The sequence below is a fragment of the Peromyscus californicus genome, unplaced genomic scaffold (genome assembly GCF_007827085.1).
Source record: "Peromyscus californicus insignis strain IS unplaced genomic scaffold, ASM782708v3 Scaffold_11__1_contigs__length_118956290, whole genome shotgun sequence".
Classification (NCBI taxonomy): Eukaryota; Metazoa; Chordata; class Mammalia; order Rodentia; family Cricetidae; genus Peromyscus; species Peromyscus californicus.
This window is the reverse complement of record NW_026294402.1, coordinates 74,686,597-74,713,186: the sequence shown is the minus strand read 5'-3', so window position 1 is coordinate 74,713,186 and position 26,590 is coordinate 74,686,597. Positions and strand designations below refer to the sequence as shown.

Sequence of the window (26,590 nt, the reverse complement as noted above, 5' to 3'; positions counted from 1 at the left end):
CAAGGATTTGGGTTATTATGGAGGGCTATTGGGATTACCGAGGGTATGCCATCAAGTAGTCACCACTTCCATCACTTACTATCCTGGTTAGATATAATGTTTCTCCAAAAGGACAGGAACAACTGACAGTGTGAGGGAGTGCACTGTCTAAACAGAAGACTTTGGGCTGGGGTACCACTCAACAGTTGGACACATGTTCAACATGCAGGAAACGCTGTGCTGGGGATGTCTTTCTGTATGCTGTGAATGCGTTGCTCTGATTGATTGATAAATAAAATTCTGATTGGCCAGTAGTCAGGCAGGAAGTATAGTATAGGCAGGACAAAAGAGAAGAGAATTCTGGGAAGTGGAAGTCAGGAGACGCTGCCAGCCACCACCATGAGAAGCAAGATGTAAGGATACCAGTAAGCCACGAGCCACATGACAAGGTATAGATTTATAGAAATGGTTAATTTAAGAACTAGATAGCAAGAAGCCTTCCATGGCCATACAGTTTATAAGTAATATAAGTCTCTGTGTGTTTACTTGGGTCTGAGCAGCTGCAGGAGCCAGGTGGACACAGGAAAACTCGAGTTACAACACTGAGTTCAAATTCCAGCACCAAGAAACCATCCATCCATCCATCCATCCATCCAAACAAAAAGATTTGTCTAAGTTTTGGAGGCTAGAAGGCAAAGATATAGAGTATTATAAGCCCCAGATAGATTAGATGTGGGTATTCGAGACTAAAGGGATTCTTAGATGAGGTTCCAGGATGTCTTAGTGTGTGTGGATTATCATAACTTTGTACTGGATGAGTTAAACAACAGGTGTTTATTTTCTCATAGTACTGCAGCCTGGAAATCTGAAATTAAAGTTTTAGAATGATTGGGTTTTGGTGGAGCTTCTTTTGACTTGCTCAAAGATGGCTGCCTCTTCGCTGAGTTCTTTCTTCAGTTGAAGGAGAGAGACAGGGAGGGAAGTGGGGAGAGAGCCGGGAGTCATTTTGTATGAGGTCAGATTAGGACCCTGCCTTTCTGACCTGATTTAATTTCCTCCTTGAAACTGTATCTCTAAAAACAGTGACACCAGGGATTAGAGCTTTGACACCTGAGTTCAGGAGGGAAAGAGGACAGAATTCCACAGTTCAATGTGAACAGAAGGACATGGGGACATGGCCTCTCCCTCCAAGAGTGGAGGAGAGATGGAGTAAAATGCTGTGTGCTGTATCAAGTGGTTGAAACACACTCCCCAAGTAGTCATTTCTTCTACCCACCTTGTATATTAAACACTTGGAGGAAAGCTACGTAAGCTTCTTAAAATTGGAATTTACATTGTATCAAACTTCAATACTTTGAAGACAATGAAGAGTATGGGGGCAGGGAGTGAAGTCTTGGGATGGAGAGATGGCTCAGTGGTAAAGAGCACTTGTTGCTCTTGCAGAGGACCCAGGTTTGAATCCCAGCATCCACAAGGTGGTTCCAGGAGATCCATTGCCTTCTTCTTACCTTTCTTGGCACCAATCAGGCACATGATCCACAGACATACATTACATGTAGGCATAACATTTGCACATAAAATGAATAAATCTAATTTTAATTTTTTTTTAAAAGTAAACTCTTGTTTGAACGTGATTTTTTTTTAAAATTTAATCATAGATAGACTTGAGAACATGGAAAACTTACTGCAAGCAGTTGGAGAAACCACAAATTACATTTTATCAAATTTAGATACTTTGAAGGCAATGAAAAGTACCAGAAAAGACATGGAAATCTGTGTATTTTAAACATGTTTCAAAATCAGTTGACAAAGTTGGGTCCCTTAGGAATTAATGACTGTTGCCCTGGTCATTTTATGAGTGTAGTACAAACTGTTTAATTATGAGCACAGGGAACAGCTGACCATGTTGTAGTCAGGGTTATTTCCCTCTGGCCTGGTCTGATTTTTTTTTCTTTTAAGAAAATCACCATAGAACAGTTTTGGTTAATGTCCATGGAAAATGTAGCATCTACTTTGTAACTTTCCAAAAGGCAGATAAATCCTATGTAATAAAAAATTATATTAGAAAAATAAAATGTAATTGTAAAATATATAGCTGGAAAGCAAAAAAGCAGTATTTTGATTTTTAGCCATAAAATTTTATGAAAAGTAAAATATGTGATAACTTTAAGTATCAGTTGGAAGAAAAACTGCTACAATAATGTTGCTGAGGCTGTAAATTTTCATTATATTTCTTTAACTTCTTATACTTAAAAAATTAATAAATCCAGAAGAAATGACAGGAGATACTTTAAATCTTGAAAAAAATTACAGATAAGCACAACTTGGCCGGACTATTGCAATAATGTAGAGAATAAATTCTTTTCCTAACAGCTGCACAAAAACAAACTGCTTTAAATGGTGAAAAAAAATGAAGAGAAAAAAAAACCATGTTAGCAGCTGTACCAATGATGCATATATTTTCCACAGATTTGTGTGTTACTTCCTGGAATCCAGATACAAATTTACTTTCAAAGTGTAGTACGGTCTCACTTTACAGTGTCTAGGTTCAGAAGTTGATCTGAATATTACAGTAAAATAGGCAAATGAAAACAGAGATCTGTTTTCTGGTTAATCAGAGAGCCATCAGGAGCTGGAACGGATGAGGTTCTACAACCATTCAGTGAAAGTCACCAGGAGGGCTGGAGAGATGGCTCAGTGGTTAAGAGCACTGACTGCTCTTCCAAAAATCCCAAGTTCTATTCCCAACACCGACATGGTGGCTCACAACCATCTATAGTGGGATCTGATGCCCTCTTCTGGAAGAAAGGCGTACATGCAGATAGAGCCCTCATATACATAAATAAATAAAAAAAATTTAAAAAAAAAAAGTCACCAGGAAACAACAAGTGCTTAGATGGTTTTCTGCAGCTTCCATCAGTGATTTACAGCCTCAGTGGTTACCCAGGTGTTGGATGCCAACCTCCAATACCATTTCCTACCGCCTTGTTTTTTGATGCTCTGATCTATCGATACACTGATTCTATTGTCTATACTACAGGAGTTGTAAAGTGGGATGTAATGATCTATCTGACTGACAAGCTTTCTGTCAGAGCATGCAAGACCAGTTTTCAATATTTTTATTTTAATTAACTGATGTCTAAGTTCCGGAAAGAGAAAAGGGATTCAAATTGCAAAAACAATTGATCCAAAGGCGGCAAATTGCAGCCTCTGACCACAGACGTCACTTTGGGTGGATGTTGTCTTTCAGCACGGTGGATAAAATCAGATATTAAAAAGCGATAAGTTGCATCACTCTGTTGAACGGGAAACTCTGAGTGCTGCCCTGAACTGACAGCTAGCTCCCACCATTAAAACATCAGGTCAGTGTTTTTGCAGTCCATACACCAAGAAAGAGGTAGGGAAAGTGCTGGAAAGAACTGTGCTGTGTGTTAGCACTGCAGTGAATGACTGCTTCAGGTTCCTATTTCTGCCCGTCGTCCAGGGAGGAAGAAGGTCCTCAGATTAGCATTACACATCCTGTACTCTGAGAGGGAGCTGGAACTTGGGCGGCTATATTTCAAGTGTTTGCAGTTGGCTCCTCTCTGGCTCCTTTACCAAGTGTGCAGTCTTGTTTCCAGGAATGCTTGTGTTTGGAAAGTGCTTCGTGGTGGTGAAAAGTTTGAACAGGAAAGATTAATCAAAGGTTGGGTCTTTCATGTTCAATGCACAACATGTTTAGTTCTTGGATGTGAGCTCTTAGCCAAGAAACCAGTTAAATAACATTCAGAGGCTGAGTTTGAGCTCCAGCTGCAACTAAACTAGAGATCAACTTAGTTTTAACTGGTTCCTCTCAAGTTCAGAAATACTGTGCCATAAGGATTTTCTTCCTATTTCTAGATAGCTCCTAAAGAGTAAGAGTTTACTAAATGGTCGTTGTTTTGTTTTGTTTATTGTTTACTTGATTGCTTATTTTGAAACAAGGTCTCACATAGCCCAGCCTGGTCTCAAACTTGTTATGTAGCTGAGGATGACTTTGAACTTCTGATGATCCTCTTGCTTTCACGTCCCAAGTGCTAGGATTGCAAGCATGCTCCACCATACCCAACTAGACTATTTTTCTGATTTGTGAGACAAGGTCCCATGTAGCCCAAACTGGCTTTGAACTCAATATGTAGCTGAGGGTGACCCCAAACTCCTGTTCATCCTTCCTCTGCCACTGGAATGCTAGAGCTGGCCTTGCCTGTCCTCACAGACTCCAATTTTGGTGTTGGTGTTTCTCTCCCTGCTGTTACCTGCACTTTCCTCTCATGACCCTCTCTCTGTGCAGTAGGGTCACATATTCCCAAGGCTGCCGAGTTTCACATTCCTCCCAAGACACGTCTCTATGAAAGGCTAACTCAGGACAAATGGTTAGCAGTGTGACCTGCCGATTCCTTTCTACAACACAAAGTACAAATGTGTTCTTAGACTATAGAGGAAAAGGTGCCCTTGCCCATCCTTTCTGTTGCCTGTCAGCTCCACCTCCCAGGTGCTGGGATGACAGATGTGTACTGCGCTCAGTTTTAGCTTTAGCTTTTTCTTAAATGAGTAAGAAAACACACTAATCTGATGTGAAATATAAAGGGCTATGGCTCTTCCATATCCAGCATGGGAGGAGAAGGGGGCAATACTTTGGTATACTTAGCCTTCATCATTTCTTACAATGTCCTGTATTCTAATCACGCAACTGTTCTCACTCCGTGCCGTGAACTACAGTCCCATCCCTCCCTCCAGGACTTTCTGATTTGCTCAGCTTTCCAACTGCTGTTGCATTTGTCTGATAACTCCTGATATTCATGGCTCATAGGAATTTGGGGTTATCTTTGTCTCAAAGAAAGAGGCATAGTTGTATGTAGCACTACGTTTACATGTAATGCACAATGCATCCGTGGGCCTCCAGGAGATCCTGGAGAAGGACATCTCTGCTTCAACTAAAGAACTCCAGTCCCAGGCTTTCGCTCTATGATCTTGTTCCTTACTCTACCTGGCTCCTCTCTGCATCCACTCCTCCCAATACATAACAGAACCTGAGATGAAACACCCTATCCTGGCAAATGACCAACTACGCACACACTCCCTGGTTGCCATAATCTAAGCTAGGTCTTTCTCACAAATGCTCAGGAATCCTGCCCATCTTATCACCTGCTTTTGTGATCAGCTTAAATAAAGAGCCATCCTGAGAAGACTTGGCTTTGAGCCATGTGTTCCGTCATGAAGCCCAGGGGAAGCTATATGATACTCTGTCTTCAGATTCAGCACTCTGAGAAGTTATGACCATTCTTGACCCACTTAAGACTCAACCTGGGGAACCAAAATCCCATGAATACTAACCATATACACTATAGAACACTGGAATATACATTTCAGTTAAGTTGTACTCAAAAGCTTGAGAAAGGCTACTATTTATAGGATAAATACTAGTCTTTAAATGAAACAATGTTTATTTAATTCATTAAGTGGTAATTGAGTAAGCATCTATATTGTCCATACTGCCAGCCCATTTGGATGGTAAATATGCTTCTACAACTCAATGTGTCCTAAAAAGAACTCTTGGCTATTTCCTAAACTCCACTCCTCCTGGAGTGGCAGTTTCTGTTAGGATCTTATTCTATTTATTCAAATCAAAATCCTGATTATTCCTTATCTCTCAGCCTCCCGAATGCAGATACCAAACGTGTTGTATTGATTTTGCTTCCAAATTAAAATTTGTAATTTGGACATTTTCTTCCAGAACCACTGCCACTATCCTGTTCCAAAGTGAAATCTTCTCTAAACTGCCAATGCAGTGCTGATCTGGGAGGGAACAACAGCTTCTTCAGGATGACTTGTTCCACCCGTATCCTCTTTGCTCTCTGGCAAACTCTTTACATAGAATTTGTGTAAGTCAGAACCATCAAAATGAAGTCCAAGTCTCTATAACTGGACAGCAAACTGGGTCCTGTCAACTCAACTCTTTTCTATTCCTCTTTTTAAAAATACTGGTCAGTCATGCATGACAAGTGGTGTGTCAGAACAAAAGCAAATCTCAAACTGCATTTTATAGCACATACAATTATCAGAAAGTAGTACTTATAAGTTGGTGGCAGTCCAGTCCTCTGCCTTGGGGCTATGTCTACAAAGTCCCCAGGCGAAAAGGTTCAACCAGGCAGCAATTAGGCCTTGTCATCCTGCCTTGTGCTCAGAACACAGGGTTCAAGATTGCCTCTGGATGCACAAAACCACAGATAATAGCGATCAAAATGTAAATGTTTTTCTTCTTACGCACATATACATTTGACAATGTTCTAGGAACAGTGAGATATTAATAACAATAACTAAGAACAAAATAGGACAAGTGTAACAATATACCATAGCAAAGATTATTTAAAGCATGATGTTTTTAATGGCTGTGGTTTTCTATTTAATATTTGTGGACTATAGCTGAAACTCCAGAAAATTAGCTATAGACCAGATGAATTTTCTAGATAAGTGGGAGAATTCTCTAATTTTAAAGACACAAGCTCATTTTGAGGCCTGGACCTAAAGCAATATTCCTAAGAACATAAGGCTGTTATACAAACTTGGTCCTTACACCTTGTTCACACAAGGATGGATGGGCCATCTATCCTGTACCAATCACTCTTTTGCCAATATAAACAAACAAAGAAAATAAAGTAAAAGGTGGTTTGAAGCTGGGGGATGGCTTAGTGGATAAAGTACTTGCTGTACAAATAGGAAGGTTAGAGTTTGGATACCCAACACCCATGTACATGTTGGTGGCTGATTACTACCTATAATCCCAGGACTTCAGAGGTGAGGACAGGAGATTCCAAGGGCAAGCTGGCTATCTAAACTAGCCAAATCATCGAGTCTTGATTCAGTAAATAAAGTAGAGAATGACAGAGGAGACACCCAATGTCCACTTCTGGTCTCAGTGTACACATGCACATATATACACCACACACACACACACACACACACACACACACACACACACACCCCACATAAACTCACATACCACACACACACAGACGCACACACACCACACACACACACACCATACACACTCACATACACCATACACACACATACACATACACACCCCACACATACACTCACATACACCCTACACACACACACACCACACACTTATACACACACATTCACACACACATATACACACACACACACCACATAGACTCACACACAATACACACACACTCACACACACACACAAATAATTTGTAACATTTCTTTTGCCAACTAGAAAACCTTCTGCTGCACAGTGAAGCCTATGACCTATCAGAGCTGCCCCTGGACCCTGCATCCCTGGTGAAAATGTTCTACCAGTCATTCAAACAGACCTGGCACCTCTCTTGTTTTCTCTCCTTGCTCTGGTTGTTTGGAACCTGCAGCCTCTCGTGCTCATCCTGATTTCAAGGTGTTACATTGCTGTACGTTGTCTGGAGTCCCTGATCTCTGCACTTCTCACGGCCAGTTTCCTTGAACCCTTCAGCCTCAAATGCCACTCCTTAGAGAAGGTCTTTAGAGAGTGAGCTTCACTTAGTTATGTCATTGAACAGCTCTGTGCTCCCTTCCTGCTGGCCCTTAGCCGTCGAGTGTGGCTCACCCAAGATAGGGACTTGGCCTTGTTCACTGTGTCCCCAGTGCCCAGCACAATGGCTGCTCTGCTCCTGCAGGTTAGGTATTTGTTCTGAGAGTGAATATAAGACACTTTCTTAAAACAGAACCGCTCAGAAAGAAGTGGCCTTGCTTCTCAGGATCCGATAGTGGGACAATTCTAGACATGGTCACTCTAAGGAGAGTTATATCACCACTTAAACATTTCCTTCGCTTCCAGAGGCTCCTAATAACTACTTTCATCTATTGAAAAACCATTAATTAATTATCACAAATATCCATTTTAATGAGTGTTAGCAATGGGGTTTTAAATCAATCTGGAATGCTATCATTTAGTGGTGTTAAAGAAGAAAAACATGCCTGTGATTGACAGTTGTGGTATTTAAGAAAAAAAAAATTTCCCAGAGATATTAAAACATTCCTCTGGCTGTTATCATTTATTTCTAACTCGTGACTTTCTTCTGGTTTTGAGCATAATCAGTGTCTCCCTGGGATTGTCAACTCAGGTTTGAATCTCCAGAAACTGAGTGAGTGCAGGATGCCACCAGGGAGTAATTAGTCCTGACCCCTTGGTTCCTTTTAGCACAGAGCTTTATGGTTTCTGGGTCAAAATTAGACTGCATATTCATATTTTTATAAAGGAACTATTATCAAAATGAATAAGCTGTGCATAAATATATTATTAATTATTTATTGTGGGCCCACCATGTGTCAGATTTCCAGGTCTCGACTTACACACACTCTTTAATTCTCATAATAGCCTTGCAAGTTAAAATCCATACCCTTATCATGCAACGCAGCAGACTGAAGCCAGAGCTGTCAGAAAACACATTGTTAGCCATCAGCCAAGCCCAGCCCAGACTCAGCCAGTCAATCAAGATGCCCCTCCCACCAGAAGCGGTCATTCCTTTTCTTCTTTAATTTCCGTTTCCCCATTCATGATAACATTGGTAAGTTAATATCTGTCATTTTACTTTGGCAATGAACTTTGCTTTGTGTAACTTTTACCAAAGTAACTCGCACACCTTTATTTATTTATTAAGGACTGTAACCTTCAAACATGTACTAAGGATTATACTCAGTCCACCCTATATCAAGAAGTTCGACATCTAAGGAGGGTGTGATGGCACACACCTGTAATCCCGGCACTCTTGAGGCAGAAGCAGGCAGATCTCTGTGAGTTCAAGGCCAGCCTGGTCTACAGAGCGAGTTCCACGACAGCCAAGGCTACAGGCTTGAAAAACCTGTCTTGAAAAACCAAACCAAAACCAACCAAATGTTTTGTTTTGTTTCACTTAAAATTTTTAAAATCAGGTTAAAAACGTCCTTTAGAGACATAGCTGGGGGAAGGCTCAGCAATAAAATGTTTGCCCAGCAGCTGTGAGGACAGTGGGAAAAAAGGAATAAAAGGAGGACATGACTGCTCCTAAGAGGTCATGGCTTTTGTTATATAGAGAGAGGAGAACATACAGGCAGAGGCAGAGATACCTGGGAGAGTCTAGTGTGGACATGACCGGCAGATTGGACCAGGCCGTGCTGGGGGAAAGGGAGGGAGAAGAGGGAAACAGGAGGCCAGGAGGGCAAGAGGCACAAAAGGGCACAAAGGGACCACTGTAGCCAAGATGGCTGAGTTATATAGGGCAGAGCCGCTCAGGAAGGGCAGCCCAAGGACAGACAATTCAAGGTAGTGGGCAGGGATTACCAGCCAGGAGGACCCCTAACAGGTGGGGACTGAGGGATGCTGGGAGAACTTGATGGCCAGCAGCAGCTTCGATATGTTAACAGACACCTCAGTGCGCCTTTTGTCCTGGGTTTGAGACCTAACAAGGAACAGAGTCGGGATTCCCAGAATCTACAGGGAAAGTCAGGTGGGTACAGTGGCCTGCCTGTGCCTAGGGGGTGAATCGACAGGCGATCCCAGAGCAAGATGGCTACATAGACTAGCCTAAAGGTTGAACTCCATATTCAGTGAAAGACCCTGCTGCAATAATTAAGGAAGCCACTTTAAGTCAACTTTGGGCCTCCACATGTATGTGCACCATTCATGTGTGCCCACACACCCATACATGCGTATAGACAGGGAATTTTTTTTTCTTCTGAAGACAGAAATCATCCTTAAACTAAAGAGTACTTGCCATTCTATAGCTCATGCTACAGTGTTGCTCTTTAATTACCAGGCAGTTTGGCTGAGTTCTCTCCTATGGGATGAATCATAGATGAGGCTCTGGTGGGATCCCGTTTTAATTCCAGCCTGTACTGAGTAGAACTGTATGGTTTAGCAGTTCGAAAAGAAAAAAAAATGCGGACATTTTATACACATCTCTTCTTTATCTCACATTCTTCCTCTTCAGCTTCGGCTTTCTCTCCCTGGTGCATTTTTCTCTGGGTTCAGCACAATTCCTGCTTAGAGAGGCCCCGCCTTTCCAGCCCAGGACAGCTCCACCCCTTCTTCTCACAGCCCCGAAGTAAAATCTGCACAATAATGAACCGTGTGAGGGAAGAATGACATCATCACTTAGCGGGGGGCCCCAAGCTCCTTTACACCACGTCCACCTTGCTTTGTTCGAATGTGATGGTTAATTCCCTGTGGAGTAAGGGGCTGAGCAAGGCCTGCTGCTGTTGAACAAACCTCCTTATATTAAAAACAAACAAACAAAAACAAAAAAAAATTCGCACGCTTTCTAGTAAGAAGGTAAGGATGTCAAGTTCTGCTGTGATTTAAGCGATGCTGGCTCTTCAGTCCACACGCTTTTCATTTGCTAAGAGGCTTCCTTGGCAGTGAACCCCCTTTCTTCAGAGTTACTGCAGAGCCTCTCGGAAGCTGGGTTTGGACACTTGCAGTGTCCTGACTAACTGATGAGGGCTGCAGGGACAGCAGGCTTCCAGCTCGCGGCTACAGGTTTTCCTGAATGTGGATGGTGACAACCCTCGAAAACCACGTTTATCGTGACTTTTCCTGATGCTTCAGAACCTTTGACTGAAACCGGCAAGGCTGCACCTTGTGGTATGATGAGCACTGATTTTCTGATGGAGGGGGAAATCTCATTCTGCGGAAACCACGGGGAATCTGTGTCAGAACTGAAAAAAATCCTTATCTTTTACCCTCGGTTCAACTGATGTGTTCTGAATGCTTTGAACAGGAAGCCTTGCTGAACGGCGTAGTTATAATTCTTGATAAGCAAAAACAAAGCAAAACAAACTATGCTAATTTAAGGATAATGTTGCTGTCGGTATTTTTGTTGTTCTGGTTCCATGAATGTGCTGCTGATCTTTCCCTCTGCGATGTGGAGTCTCGTAAACACTGGCAGTGATTAGAACACAGGGCTCTGAAGAAAGCCGTGTTTGTTCTGAAACACTTGAGTGCAGCAGTGATAACAGATGCTTAAGCAAACAGGTTTGATTTCAAAGTGGGTTTGGAAGTGAAGTTCGGATCGTACTAAACAATTGTGAAAAAAGTTCAGCTTCAGCGGCTTTTCAAACATTGAGGAACATTGATTTCAGCAAAGCATATCAAAATAAACAGTTTCTAGTTAATGCTCAGTAGGGCTGGAGGGCGCTGTGTTTCAGAAAGAAATCTAGTTTTCATAAGGTTGTTTCGGATTCACAGGACTCGTTTTGAAGACGTTTGGGCATAAGGGCGAATGGCAGGGTCTGTACTGTCAGATTTCATTTGTGTAACCCCATTGTTAGTAATATTTTGTCTCCGTGCTGAAAGTGAGAAAAATCCCGAGTTCAGTAGTCATGGAAATCTTAGGTTCACCACTGACCTGCCTGCCTGGGTCTTTAACTCCCACCCCTTAACTTGTGAAGCTGACGACCCTTTCTGAACGCTGAAATGAGTTCTGCTTTCTTTCTTGTCTGGATTAAGACTAGTCAAAAAATCGATGTAAAATTAAAATCGATCATTTTGACTGTTGATTTTTCCTCCTTCATTAGCTGTAAAGTTGTCCCAAGATTGGCTAAAATAATAATTAGATAAATCTTAACATAATAATGAAAATATTTAATAAACCTTCATATTAACATATATTTAACAGCTTTTTTTTAAAAAAGATCTTTAATGCAATGGCAACACATTCCGAAGAGGGGGAAAGATTGCTTTTCTGAGTTAATAAATAAACGAACATGCACTACTATGAATGATTTTATGCACTTACTAAATTTGCTACCTAATTTATGTCCACTTTATTTTAAACAAGTCTTAAGAAAATGAATTAACCCACAGCAAATTTGATTAATATACCTTAATGAAAAGATTTACAATAGAATATTTTTATTTTGGGAACTCCCCAGATAAATACGTTTAAAAAAAGTAAAACCTGGCTTTTGTGCATGCATGTGCCCAGTAAAATGAGACAACAGACACCTTTGAGAATTGCCTTCGTTTGTCTGAATATTCCTAGGAAATCTCCCTTATGTTCTGTATGACCATAAGCAAATCCCATTAGAGAGAGGCCCACACTAACACATGAGAAGATAACCTCTGCTGTGACATCAGAAGCTAGACACATTCATCTGCATAGCCTCTTGTTGTTGGCATCCTGGAGTAACAACCCCCCCACCCCACCCCCACCCCCGTGGAACTTACATTGAGAGGGAAAGTATTCTGTGACTGTGATGCACACCTGTCCCCTAGATGGAGCATCTCATAATTAGGTGTGATGAACGTGAGCAACATATTTTGGGAGAATGGAATATGGAAATTCCCTTTGGGGGAGGGAGAGAGGTGAAGTGACTCCTGGGAAGGTGAGCCCAGGGTGATGCATTTAGGTAGCAAATTTATATGGTTCATGGCTTTTTCTGTTCCTTGTGAAAACTGTTAAATAAAATGAATTTACTCAATTCTTTAGAAAGATCTTAAAAACAGAGACTAATGTCTGCTTTCTTCATCTCAGGCAATTCTTCATTTTACCAACCTGAGAGTGTCTGCAAAGTACTTTGAACAACTTAGGAAGTGAGAAAACATTAAAACGTTCTTCCTGGGAAAAGACATGTGAACTGAAGCCTGAGAGCTGAGAGAGGAGAGTCTGTAGAAATATTGTATACTGTGTCTAGTTCATTCAGGATGTTGTAACAAGACTGGGTAGCTCATAAACATCAGAATTTTTTCCTTGTGGTGAGCCATGGTGGTGGCATAGTTAAGTTCTACTGTAAGCCTTCTTCTTGTCTTTAGGCTGCAAGCATTTCTTTGTATACCTCTCAGTGTGGAGAGATAGCAAGAAAGTCTTCTCTGGGATCCCCTTTCCAAGGACACCAACCTCATTCATAAGGGCTGACCTCATGACCTAATCACCTCCTAAAGACCAGTGAACTAGGGATTAGAATTTTCAAGACTACAAACTTGTAATCCATTCCATTTTTATGGGTTTTAGTTTGCAAGAGTACTTGACCATAAAAGATGAGGCCTGGCATCCGGTTATCATTCAACAAGTCAAGCCAGACATTGTACACTGGGACTAGTTGGCTGGGTGAGGGACCTAAGTCTGGTTCTCAGAGAGGTACCATGTGGTCTGCAGCTCTGACAAGAGAATTCAGGAGCAATGACAAGAGTGTCAAGTAATGAAGTTCGCTATCCATGTTCCCATCCTTGACTGTCTCCTGATAGCCTATATTTAAAGCATAAATGGTGCTTCTCCTGTTACCTTGTAATGACTCAAAAAATTATTAATAATACATAGTCCACTGTCTGATGTTAGGTAGAGGGCATTCAACCCATCTCTGTTAAACTGCTCAGTGAGTTAATGAATCATGGTGGTAATATTTCCATATGCACCAAAGAACTTCATACTAGCATGTGTGATCAAAGATTTCCCTCCAGATGATTTTCAAATATAGGCCTTCTAGTAGACATCAAACTGTCAGAAAGTGCCAAGCATATCCATGGTTCTATACCCAAATGACTAATAATTACCTAGAACTTAATTTTAGCTATGACAAATAACTGCTTACTACTAATATACTAAATTATTTTTAAAACTATAAGATTTATCATTGTGAACTAGAATGTTATTAGCTTTAGAATAAATTGTGTGTGTGTGTGTGTGTGTGTGTGTGTGTGTGTGTGTGTGTGTAGAAAGGGGATTTATTAGAATGACTTACAGGCTATGGTCCGGCTAATCCAACAATGGCAGGCTATGAAAAGAAAGTCCAAGAATCCAGTAGTTGCTCAGTCCATGAGGTTGGATGTTTCAGCTGATCTTCCATACATGTTGGAATCCCAAAGAAGTAGGCTCTAATGTCAGTGATGGAATAGACTTGCTAGCAAGGCAAAAGCAAGCAGCAAAGAGCAAAAGCTTCCTTCTTCCATATTTTATATAGACCTCCAGCAGAAGGTGTGACTCAGATTAAAGGTGGGATTTCCAAGATCAAATGATCTGTATTAAAGGTATGTTTTCCCACCCAAGATTTGGATTAGCTGTGAATCTTCCTACTTCAAATTAAGCAGAAGTCCCTCACAAGTGTGCCCTCCATTTTTGTGTTTTAGTTAATTCTAGGTGTAATCAAGTTGACAACTAAGAATAGTCATCATTTCCTTCTTTTGTTATTTTCAGTAACTAGACCTTAAGACACATTATTTATGTCTATTCTAGAGCAGAATTACACATAACTCATCAAAATCTTATTGAAGAGAACTTCATGGTACTCTGCCTATGAGTTGTATGTTTTTTACATTACTTGGATTATACAACTCAAGTATAGGTAATAACATTGCTCATTATACTCAAGTTTAAAGGCTATAGTGTTACAATATAAAATCATGACTGTCACTACAGGGCTGTCCACAGTGAGGTGAGGGCAACCCACAAAAGCTGCTAGCAACAAGTTGACTTTTAAATTTTCTTCTCTTTTGATTTGTGTCACTAAATTATTTGTCTCTTTACAGTGGACTAGGGTCAAAGGTTTAGAAAAGATGGTTTACAGTTGTGGTGGTCTTCACAAGAAGGAAAGAAGTAAAAGTATATAATGGTGTTATAAATACATCCTTACTAGTAAGAAAGACAAAACAAACACAACTGGAAAAGGCACTCGCTGCCATGCCTGATGACATGAATTCAATACCTTTGATCTACATGGTGGCAAGAGAGAACCAACCCCCACATTGTCCTCTGACCTCCATTTATATGCCACACATACACTCCCACCTCCCCCACACAAATATACACGATAAATAAATAAATAAATGTAAGTTTAATATACCCATAAAGGTCAAAAGCTGTGTCCTATTATGGAAGATCCACCATTTCTTTATATATATACAAAATGGCTCTTTAGCTTCCACTTATCAAAGCTAGGTCTAGGGTGAGGCAAGTGAGATTCACACATTAGTATAAAATTTAAGAAGTTGTCAGAGTATCAGTCATCAAGATATACTATATTTTAGTAACACAAATCCATGATGAAGAAAATGTCAACATTGCAAATGAAGGCGGGATCTTAACTCTGAAGCTGCATACCCCTGCCTTGCCCACCTCTCCCCATCCCACTCCAGTGCAGCACATTGAGGATATTAGGTTATTTCTGGATAATAATAATAGTCACTGACTTGAAGAACTAAGGAGATTTATTAAAAAGAATGTCTTCTTCCTTGGTAAAGCCATGCCTCATCATGTGAACAAGCTGCTTAGCTCTGGAGTATTCTCTAGTTGGGAAAAAATGCATTGTGATTAAAGCCTTCAAATTGCATGCAAGCTTGACTCTTTTGAGGTTCATTCATCTTTAATTACTATCATGCCCTTGCTAGTTTGAACCTGCCCTCTCTCTTGAAGAGACAGGCATGACAAGAGAGTTGGGGGTGGGGAGCAAAAATGGTGTGCTGATCAGAGTGGGAATTAGCATGATGTGGCCAAGAACAAGCCCCGGGTGACTTCAGTGACATCAACAGTTCACAGTGGGGATGCTGGTGAAAGACACCTTCTTAAGGACACAAGGAGACAATTACTGCTTGGGATTAATACCAATACATTTGAGAAGATGGTTGAAAAGTGGAAGCATCAAGGAAATGGAGGGGAAAAAATCCATGAAATCTTTCATCACTTATTTCCAGGGAAAAGTGAGGATATACACAGGCCCCTATATTGGAAGGAACACAGACTAATAACTGCTTCAAAACTGGTGTTTATTAAAAGCTTTGACCATAGAGCTGGACCTCGTCTCTCTGTATTCCTCATAAGAGTATATCCTTACACTGTAAAAAGAAAGATAAATTCACAAATACGTGAAGATGAGAACAGAAAGAATTTTTAAAAAAAAGCACAAGTTAGACTATCAAATAAAAGTTTAGAAGTATCTAGCAAATTTAATTTTGAAAATGTGAGGAAGAATGGAATAATCATAACCACAGATAACAGAGTATCATGATGCTATAAGGAAGGTCAGAATGTCAGAGATGAAAGGAACTGAGACATGGGGAAACAGGGAGAAGTTAAAACTTCAGAGGAGAATTAAAAATTCCCATATGGAAAGTTTCAAATATTCTCAAAGACAAAGTGACTAGTGTAACGAACCCTTATGTATCCATTGTTTAGCTTCGGGTCATTGTTTAGTTTCATGTCAATGGAAATGCTTGAGCAGAGAAGCTTTCGTATCAGAGCATATTTTGCCTTCTCTCTGTAAGATGGTAGTTATGTAGTTATTTGGGGGGTTGTGGGTTTTTTTGTTTGTTTGTTTGAGACAGGGTCCCTGTGTGTAGTCTTGGCTCTCCTGGAACTCTCTCTGTTGGTCAGGCTGGTCTTGAACTCAGAGATCTGCCTGCCTCTGCCTTCTGAGTGCTAGGATTAAAGACATTTGCCACCATATCTGGCTTGTGTAATATCTTTCAAAGGTTCAAAATAAAAAGATCTGCAAGTCCTTTTCTGATCTGTCTCTTTTATTTAAGTAGATTTCTCCCTTGAAGTTAGACGGTGTGGAAGAGATAAGTAAGGATTCTGGAGGCCTGATGGCTGAGTTGAATTCCAGCATGGCCACTCACTTTGTGTGTATGGAGCAGGTTACATGTGCTCCCATGTCCCACTCCCCACTCTCCACATGAAGGTGAAGAAGCAGTACTTTTCTCATAGGGTTCCTGTTAGGATAAAGTACACACTAGTTCCCGGAATACAGAAAGCACTATATAAAGTCATTATTGTTGCCCAACCTAAGGTACTCATATCCCATGTTCAGCTTATGAAATGTCATAAATTAAACAATCCAGCAAGTAAATCATAAAACAGAAACTACTGCCCTCTTAGCCCTTCTCATGTCCCCTAGTAGTCACTGCCCCTCTCCAAGGGGAACTACTATCCTGGCTTCTCATTAATTTTACTGAGAGCCATGGATAAACCGTACTATTCTGCAGTAATAAGGGACCGTGGTATAGCTTTTTTTTCTTTTTTTTTTTTTATCTAAGACTTTATCTGTGTGCTGATTCCTCTCTTAACATAGAGCTTATGTTTTGGTTTTTAGGTTGAAAAAGCTCCTTGAACAAGAAAAGGCTTACCAAGCCCGCAAAGAAAAAGAAAATGCTAAGAGGCTCAATAAACTTCGAGACGAGCTTGTGAAACTCAAGTCCTTCGCACTCATGCTGGTGGACGAGAGGCAGATGCACATTGAGCAGCTGGGCCTGCAGAGTCAGAAAGTGCAGGACCTCACCCAGAAACTGAGGGAGGAGGAAGAGAAGCTCAAAGCTGTCACCTACAAATCCAAAGAAGACCGCCAGAAACTGCTCAAGTTAGAAGTGGACTTCGAACACAAGGCCTCGAGGTTCTCCCAGGAGCATGAGGAGATGAATGCCAAACTGGCGAACCAGGAGTCTCACAACAGACAACTTCGACTCAAGCTGGTTGGCTTATCTCAAAGGATCGAAGAACTGGAAGAGACCAACAAAAACCTCCAGAAGGCCGAGGAAGAGCTTCAGGAGCTGAGGGATAAAATCTCCAAAGGGGAATGTGGGAACTCCAGCCTCATGGCAGAGGTGGAAAGCCTGCGGAAGCGCGTGCTGGAGATGGAGGGCAAGGATGAAGAGATCACTAAGACGGAGGCCCAGTGCAGGGAGCTGAAGAAGAAGCTGCAGGAGGAGGAGCACCACAGCAAGGAGCTCCGGCTCGAGGTGGAGAAGCTGCAGAAGAGGATGGCGGAACTGGAGAAGCTGGAGGAAGCCTTCAGCAGGAGTAAGTCGGAATGCACCCAGCTCCATCTGAACCTGGAGAAAGAGAAGAATCTAACCAAAGACCTGCTGAATGAGCTGGAGGTGGTCAAGAGTCGAGTTAAAGAACTCGAGTGCTCGGAAAGTAGACTGGAGAAGGCTGAGTTGAGCCTCAAAGATGACCTCACGAAGCTCAAGTCCTTCACTGTGATGCTGGTGGACGAAAGGAAAAATATGATGGAAAAAATAAAGCAAGAAGAGAGAAAAGTGGATGGGTTGAATAAAAACTTTAAGGTGGAACAGGGAAAGGTTATGGACGTCACTGAAAAACTAATCGAGGAAAGCAAGAAGCTTTTAAAACTCAAGTCCGAGATGGAGGAAAAGGTGTCCAGTTTGACAAAGGAGAGGGATGAACTGATGGGTAAGCTGAGAAGTGAAGAGGAGAGGTCCTGTGAACTGAGCTGCAGCGTCGATGTACTGAAGAAGCGGCTTGATGGCATAGAGGAGGTGGAAAGGGAAATAAACAGAGGGAGGTCGGGCAAGGGGCCTGAGTTCACTTGCCCCGAAGACAATAAGATCAGGGAACTAACGCTGGAAATCGAGAGGCTGAAGAAGCGTCTCCAGCAGCTGGAGGTGGTGGAAGGCGACTTGATGAAGACAGAGGATGAGTATGACCAGTTGGAGCAGAAGTTCAGAACCGAGCAGGACAAGGCAAACTTCCTCTCCCAGCAGCTGGAAGAAATCAAGCACCAAATGGCCAAGAACAAAGCCATAGAGAAAGGAGAGGCTGTGAGCCAGGAAGCCGAGCTGCGGCACAGGTTTCGGCTGGAGGAGGCTAAGAGTCGTGATTTGCAGGCTGAGGTGCAGGCTCTCAAGGAGAAGATCCACGAGCTGATGAACAAAGAAGACCAGCTGTCCCAGCTCCAGGTGGACTATTCGGTCCTTCAGCAAAGGTTTATGGAAGAAGAGAATAAGAACAAGAACATGGGGCGGGAGGTTCTCAATCTGACCAAAGAGCTGGAGCTGTCCAAGCGTTACAGCCGCGCTCTCAGGCCCAGCGGGAACGGCAGGAGGATGGTGGACGTGCCGGTGGCCTCCACCGGAGTGCAGACCGAGGCGGTGTGCGGGGATGCTGCGGAGGAGGAGACCCCGGCTGTGTTCATTCGCAAATCCTTCCAGGAAGAAAACCACATCATGAGCAATCTTCGACAGGTGGGCCTGAAGAAGCCCATGGAACGATCCTCGGTCCTCGACAGGTATCCCCCAGCAGCCAACGAGCTCACTATGAGGAAGTCCTGGATTCCTTGGATGAGAAAAAGAGAAAACGGCCCTTCTACCCCACAGGAGAAAGGGCCTCGGTCAAACCCAGGTGCAGGGCACCCCGGGGAGCTGGTCCTAGCACCAAAGCAGGGCCAGCCCCTGCACATCCGGGTGACACCAGACCACGAGAACAGCACCGCGACCCTGGAGATCACAAGCCCCACGTCTGAAGAGTTTTTCTCTAGTACCACCGTCATTCCTACTTTAGGCAATCAGAAACCAAGGATAACCATTATTCCATCACCCAATGTCATGTCGCCAAAGCCCAAAAGTGCAGATCCGACTCTCGGCCCAGAACGAGCCATGTCCCCTGTCACGATTACAACTATTTCCAGAGAGAAGAGCCCGGAAGGTGGAAGGGGTGCCTTTGCAGACAGACCCGCGTCTCCCATCCAGATCATGACGGTGTCAACATCCGCAGCTCCCTCTGAAATTGCTGTCTCTCCTGAATCCCAGGAAGTACCAATGGGAAGGACTATCCTTAAAGTCACCCCAGAAAAACAAACTGTTCCCACCCCGGTGCGGAAGTACAACTCCAATGCCAATATCATCACCACGGAAGACAATAAAATTCACATTCACCTGGGTTCCCAGTTTAAACGATCCCCGGGGCCTGCAGCTGAAGGCGTGAGTCCAGTTATCACCGTCAGGCCCGTCAATGTGACAGCTGAGAAGGAGGTTTCCACAGGCACAGTCCTTCGCTCTCCCAGGAACCACCTCTCTTCACGACCTGGTGCTAGCAAAGTGACCAGCACTATAACCATAACCCCGGTCACAACATCCTCCACACGAGGAATCCAGTCAGTGGTGAGTAGGGGAGGACCCAGAGCAAAGTGCAAGCGGGGTGGGGGTGCGGGTGGGGGAGGGGGGACTGGAGGGGGTAGTGGGGGGTGGGGGAGTGGAGGGGGGCAGGACACTAACCCGCCCAAGCACAAAAAAGAAACCCCTGGCCTGCATCCAGACACTCCCCGGGCAGCTGCCTACACAGATGGGAAAAGATCTCACCTAGAACTGAAAATTCACATTTTGATCAATTGAATCAGTAAGAAAATATTTCATTTATTCACGTAAGTTTATGGAGACCCCAAAACATACTTGCAAAGACAATCTCTTTGAAATGGTGCTATAGAATAATCATAAGGTTTAAAATGTGATTTTTTTTCTATATTCAAAATACTTTTTAAAAATAAGCAATCTCTATACAGGAAGAGTTAAAACTGTTTCCAGGTTTATTTCCATTGTGTAAATGTTCAGTAGTGATTATGCATGGCCACAGCCATACTTTATTCCAAAATTAGGAGTGAAAAATTTTCATATTAAAATCTTTTAAAAGGAAAAGAAGTGACTCTATATGTCTAAAATCTGTGTTTTATTTAACAATATCTTGCAAAGAGCATGCATTTTTTCATAAATATTTATTTGATGACTAGATGAGATGATAAATTTGAAAATATCTGAAGTACATCTTAAGTGTAAATTGTATTTTTCAAATACTTCTGACAACTGTCCCCATTTACTGGGGACAAATTTCTTTTTTTTTTTTAAGACTGATTTCAGTTTTTATTTGTGTTTTCTAGCAAATGATTATCATAACACACATCCATTATTCTGGGTCAGGGGTATGGAAGAGTATATAACTTAAGATTACAACTATGCAATAGCTTGAGCGATAAATATTGATCACATGGGAAGTCTGCAGCAAGTAAAATTGTTACATTGTTCTCTTAAAAGCAGACTAAATAAACAGGCTGAGTACACAGCAGTCTAAGTGACCTCAAGGTGTATTATTACCGCTGGCTGTGAGGTCCAGCAAAAGTTCTAATTTCTTAGAACGTAAGAGATTGTTTTTAAACTTTTATTAATTCTTTGTGCATTTCACATTATGCATTCTGAACCCACTTACTTCCCTCTCCCCTCGTATCCACCCTCTGCCCTTGCAACCTCCCCACAAAACAAACCCAAATTTGAAAGAAAACGAAACCAAACAAAAATAAATAAATAAATAAGGGCGGGGGTGGGGGGGGTGGGAGGGGAGAAGTATCCAGTCATTGAAGTTGTAGTGTGGCCCATTGAGTCACACAGCCTACCCTTTAGTCCATTCATCTTTACTTTCAAGTGTTCACTGCCGGGAGTCATTGGTCTGGCTCGAGGCCTCTGGCTTCTGCTGCACCACCAATAACGGGCTCTCACTGGGGCTCCTCTTGGATATCCTGTTGTCCTGTGTTGTGAAGATCCTGCTGTTTTGGATCTGTAGGTTCGGGGACAAATTTCCTGTACAATAGCACATACCTCTTAAATATTAATTCAAACTAACAGGCTAGAAATTGTGATTCTTAGCTACAGAGCATATCCTATAGCTTATGGTGAAATCTCTTGAAAGCAAACTCATTATTGAAATACATGAGCCATGGCCCGTCTTCCGATATCCTTAGTATCATTTACACTAATTCCCTGTGTACAGATTCAAGGCAGACTTTATAGTGTGAGTTGGTCATTGCTTTGGCAGGAAAGCTTTGAGTTGTTGGCTCCCCTGGAGTCAAACAGCGTTCAGCATTGTTAGCCTTCTCAAAGGATGCTGCACTGTTACTGTTTCTCAGCAGGACAAGGCATAGCTCTGTTGGGCAAGGTCTTTTGTCTCTGCATTTTGTGAACAGATAGTGGAGGTGTAAATCACTGTATTGTAGAGCAGGTTCTTCTGCTGCTGCATCATCTCCTCATTTTGAAGTTCAGATTGATATTCCTACCCTCTGGCTGCCACTTAAGCCCTATACACAAATAAGATTTAAAAACAATGACGCATGATTGCACAGGCCTAAATGATGGCGGTCCATGTATTTTGGTAAATTCAACAAAATAAAATTTGGAACAGCAAAAAGGTTTAGGAGACCACTCTTAGAATATAATCAGTGAAGCTAGTTCATTTGGGTGTTCACTTGTTTACTTTTTAATTGTGCCTCAGCCACACTTCCACTGTGGCGTTCGGTGCTGGGGTGTAGAGATCTGTAAATGTTCCCGAGTCAGTGAGGCAGGACTAGAACTTAATCGTTGTGTGATAAAGGTATGCACAAAGGAACTACCAGAGGAGGCATCACAGGTCAGAAGGCATGGGGAGGAGTGCATGGATAAGCAGAATGTGTGAAGGCATGGCCATACGAAGGGGCCTGGTGAGTTGGGGGCATAGTGAGTGATCCCATTGTGCTGTAGCAGTGGTCGTGGGGAAGTGCAGGTGCAGAATACGCAAACACACTCAGGGATTAGGCATTGGCTTATGAAACCCACATTTAGTTTCTCTGAACAGATAAAGGGAGTCATTGAAAAGTTAACAAACGATCCTGAAAATATTTTACATTATTCCCGAAAGATATTTCTATCAAACATCTGGAAGGACAAATAGAAGAGAACACAGGCTAACGAGTGCCATTCCAGTTCTCTAGGCTAGAGATGGTATAGGATTAAACGGTGGCAGTGACAATGTAAATAGGGACATATTGAAAATAGAACTGAAAACCAGGTATGATGGTATATGCTAGTAATTCTAGCACTCAGGAAGCAAGCAAGAGGGCTGCAGGTTTCAGTCCAGCCTGCACTGCATAGTAAGAACCTGTCTCAGAAGGAAGAGGAGGAAAAACAAGAATTTAAGATTTTACAACAGCGTACACGCAGAGGGTGGCTCAGGGGTTCCTGTCTTTGCTGTGTAAGTAGGGTGAGAAATGTAAAAACATTTGCTGGGGATGAGAGCAAGCAGTGTGACACTTTCTGAGATGCTACGTGATGCTGTCTATGTCCAGTGAGTAGTTGGAAATCATATCTGCACCGCAGAAGGGGCTGGAGGCGAGAGGTTCTAGGGCTCGGATGCATGGAATTCCAAGCAAGGGGATTCTCAGGGTAAAACTGGAAACCATAATAAAAGAGCTAAGACTAGGACATGGTGGCACATCTAGGAGGCAGGCAGGATCGAATGAACCATCAGGAGAAGACAGGAGTCGTCAGAGATTGGAAACATTGGCCAGACTCAGACAGAGACCAAAGCAATGCACTGGGAGGAACATTGTAAGGAGATGGGCGTGGTCAGGGTGTCAATTAAAACAGAAAAGTCTGAGGTCATAAGTAGGTGAAAAGAGCCACTTCCTCTGAAATGGCAGGAAAACAGGACAGTGGCATGCCTCTAAGAACTAGGTTTTGAGGTCGTCTTGGGTAGGGATAAAGAAGGTGAACTTAGGTTTGAGAGGGAAATTCAGCATAGATGTTAGGAAGGGAAAAGGGAGGGTTTTGAGTAGGTTAGATGCCAACGCTGACTTTCTGAGTCCTTTTCCCTGGGACGGGTTGGTGTGGATGCTCCTTTGTGGCAGGAATTATGCCAACGCATAGGTTTAGGGCATAACTGGGGCAACTCACCAACATATCCCTTTTGTCTGTGTTTTCTCTTACAGTCGGGACAAGATGGGTCATCTCAGCGGCCTACACCCACCCGCATTCCTATGTCAAAAGGTATGAAAGCTGGAAAGCCAGTAGTGGCAGCCCCAGGAGCAGGAAATCTGACCAAATTCCAGCCTCGAGCTGAGACTCAGTCTATGAAAATAGAGCTGAAGAAATCTGCAGCCAGCAGCACTGCCTCTCTTGGAGGGGGGAAGGGCTGAGGGCAGTGGCTAAGGGGGTATGTTGTAAGGATGCTACTGCTGCTATGGAAACCAACCTGCCTCTGTTTGTGCCAACCCTTTACATGTACTACTAATTTAAGTTTTAAGTATCTTGTTTATAAAATAACCATCTAATAGCCATGCGTTTTTTTTTCCCCTATTTTGTGCATTTGTTTCAATGCAGGGAAATAGAACTGATTAGCAAAATTGCTGTTTGCTGAACACTTTGTTGAAGATGCTGGCCCTAAGACAGGGTCTGGCCTGAGTTCAGGTTTACTTCTAGCATGCGGCCCCATCAAATTTAGCTCATCAGCTAAGAAGCCCTATCTCTTCACCAGTGAGATTTGGGGGCCAAATTACATGCTCCTGAAGGCTGGCTCCCAAATTTTCTAATTGTAAGCCAAGTTTAATAGACTTAGTTCTACATTTCCCCCCCCCCAAAAAAAAAAAAACTATTTTGAAATAAGACAGCGTTTAACCATTGTCATTGTGCACTATCAAGTCTTGAGTTTAATATATGTGATGTAAGGAAAAATTTTTCAAAGCTATCGCAGGGCCTCTAAAATCTGGAAAAACAAAAGCTCCTCATATGACTTCAGGAAACAACTTGACGTGAAATAAAATGAAGATGAACTGTGGAATCTGAAAAAGAGAGTTTGATTTATTTGTGTGTGTTTGTGTGTATTCTAGAAGTTGTGGCCACCTCAAACCGCTCCCAGGATTTCGTAGACAATAACTTTGAACCATTAGGATCAGAGTTCTGCTCTGTTCAAGTGTGCAATTGGTTGAAATCGTAGGGAAGTGGACTAGAGCTGCCAAACGTCCCCTTAAAAGCTCAACAGAAACAGTGACAAAGGGAAAACAGCAGAAAGCAAATTTAGACACTTCAATGCCCAGGAAAAAGTGACATCATCCATAGCTTAATTGAACTCAGTATTTTCCTTAGTTAAGTGTGGACTCTGTTTGCAGATGCAGAACAGATCATGATTTGGGGTGTGTGTGTGTGCCTGTTGGTATGTGTGGTGTGGTGAAGTACTTTATTATGACTGTCAGTTTTACTCATGTTTGAATAATTTTCTTTAATTTTTGAGCATGTTCTAATAAGCATGAGACAGAGTGTAAATGCAGAATGCCATGTGTCTGTGAGATTAACCCTGAAAGAGTAGGTTTTGTGCTTCATGGTCATATAACCAGAAATGAGCTCCAGGCTGGTAAACTACAGCTTACCATACCACCATCTCATGCAGGCCATATCTTTGCCAAAATTTCTGAGCCACATAGGTGAATTTTATAAAATTATAGTAACTACAGAGTTCCAGATTTGTACATTTTCATTTGTGAATTCTTAAACTTCCCAAATCACATGGGATAGCACACACTTTGGGTGTTTGAGAAAGGCAAATTGGAAAAAGAAGACGTGTGCTTTGTTTTCAGACTGTGAGCCAATGTTTCACGATGAAGCGCCTCTCTGCATTCCTTTCTGAACCAGATGCCTTATACCCTGCAGAACTTGGATTGAATTGTATGTGTGATGGTGGGTGTGGCCACCTCCAATTCTCTACACGCACTTTAGGCAGATCTGTCACCAGCTGTTCATTGGTTCTCAGTGTATATATTAAAATATGTTTAGCAACCACATTAACAACAATCCAGAATGCTGGGTCCGGAAGGTTAAAGAGAAATAGAGATTAGCTAAGATGTGTATGATGTGTATGAACATTGGACAAGACACTTTGCCAGTTAGAATACGGACTTGTGTTTCTTAAGGGACTTTCTGCACTCTAATCAATGGAGATCCAACCCTTTCAAAGACAAGGCCATTCTTTGTTTTACTAGTGCCTGCCTTGTGTTTGTGAGGTATGAAGTACTACTGTTCTATGACATAGCTTCTCTTGAGCAATGACAGCGTCAACTGCTGTGCCCCTTTCGGCTCTGCCTGACCGTCTTTAAGGGGCTTTACACTCACAGTGTCACTGGCTGATCGTCTTGCTTTTACCTGCCCACACCATGGTTACATCACTTCCTCCTGGAAGTTGATATCACCCCTGGGAGAGTGCTCAGAAGACCTTAACAGTGAATGTACAGGATGTTTATGTATGTAGATCTGGCATAGAGCCACGGACAAAGTACAACTGCTAAGAAAACTTGGCAGAACAATACATAGTCACTTCAGAAATGACAGAAAGCAACCAACCGCTGGGGAAGTTTCTCTTTGTAATTTTAGAACCAACTGTACATTTATTGGATAGCCTTTTTTTTAAAGCACACATTAGAAGTGGAATACACAGGGGATAGGAAGTGGAGGATTAAATGAGCCTGACTCTGTCTTCCATTGGTAAATGTTTTTAAGATGCTGCTTAATGTACTTTGTAGGAGTGAATGGGCTAAAAGTTTAGACTCTTTTCTCTGTTGTGAATCCTACTGTATGCCAAAATAAAAGCAGTACAATGGCTGACATGTATAGTGTATAACTACTGTTTGGATCCTGCAGTGAGAAATTCTAAGAGGTAGGGCACATGTCATTTCCACAGAGTTCATTATCTAGGGATGTGCTGGTACAATCCACAGAGCTAAAGAGGAGACCTTGGTCTTCCACACCTGTGAACCAACTGAACATATTGAGGGCACCATGATGGTGACTACCTGCCACACATGGTCCTGGGAATGCTCTGATATGGGCTATTACTGCAGCGTGTCTATCACATCAATGCTGTGAGCTTCAATTCTAGGGCATTTGGTTAAACAGGGCCACTGGCTTCCTATCATGTTTGCAGGAGGACAGGTTGATGGATAGCAGTTGGGTCTCTCTCGAGATGTTAGTATATTCATCAAGGGTTTCAGCAGATCCTTTACTTGGTTGTTTTCAAGAATGAAATGAAGACCAAACATTGAC

General features: G+C 42.3%; 1 protein-coding gene across 3 annotated transcripts in view; it reads left to right on the top strand.

Annotated features, from left to right (window-relative positions):
* Window positions 1-26,590, top strand: part of Filip1 (filamin A interacting protein 1) — a 172,380-nt gene that overhangs the window by 132,122 nt on the left and 13,668 nt on the right. For 2 of the 3 annotated variants that reach the window (XM_052715145.1, XM_052715164.1), the window contains 2 exons: window positions 17,062-19,867; window positions 23,491-26,152. In XM_052715145.1, the coding sequence (XP_052571105.1) occupies window positions 17,062-19,867; window positions 23,491-23,697 (3,013 nt within the window). In that variant the 3' untranslated portion in view covers window positions 23,698-26,152. Of the gene's footprint in view, window positions 1-17,061; window positions 19,868-23,490; window positions 26,153-26,590 lie in introns of those variants that run through there. The other variant, XM_052715154.1, reaches the window with a different exon arrangement.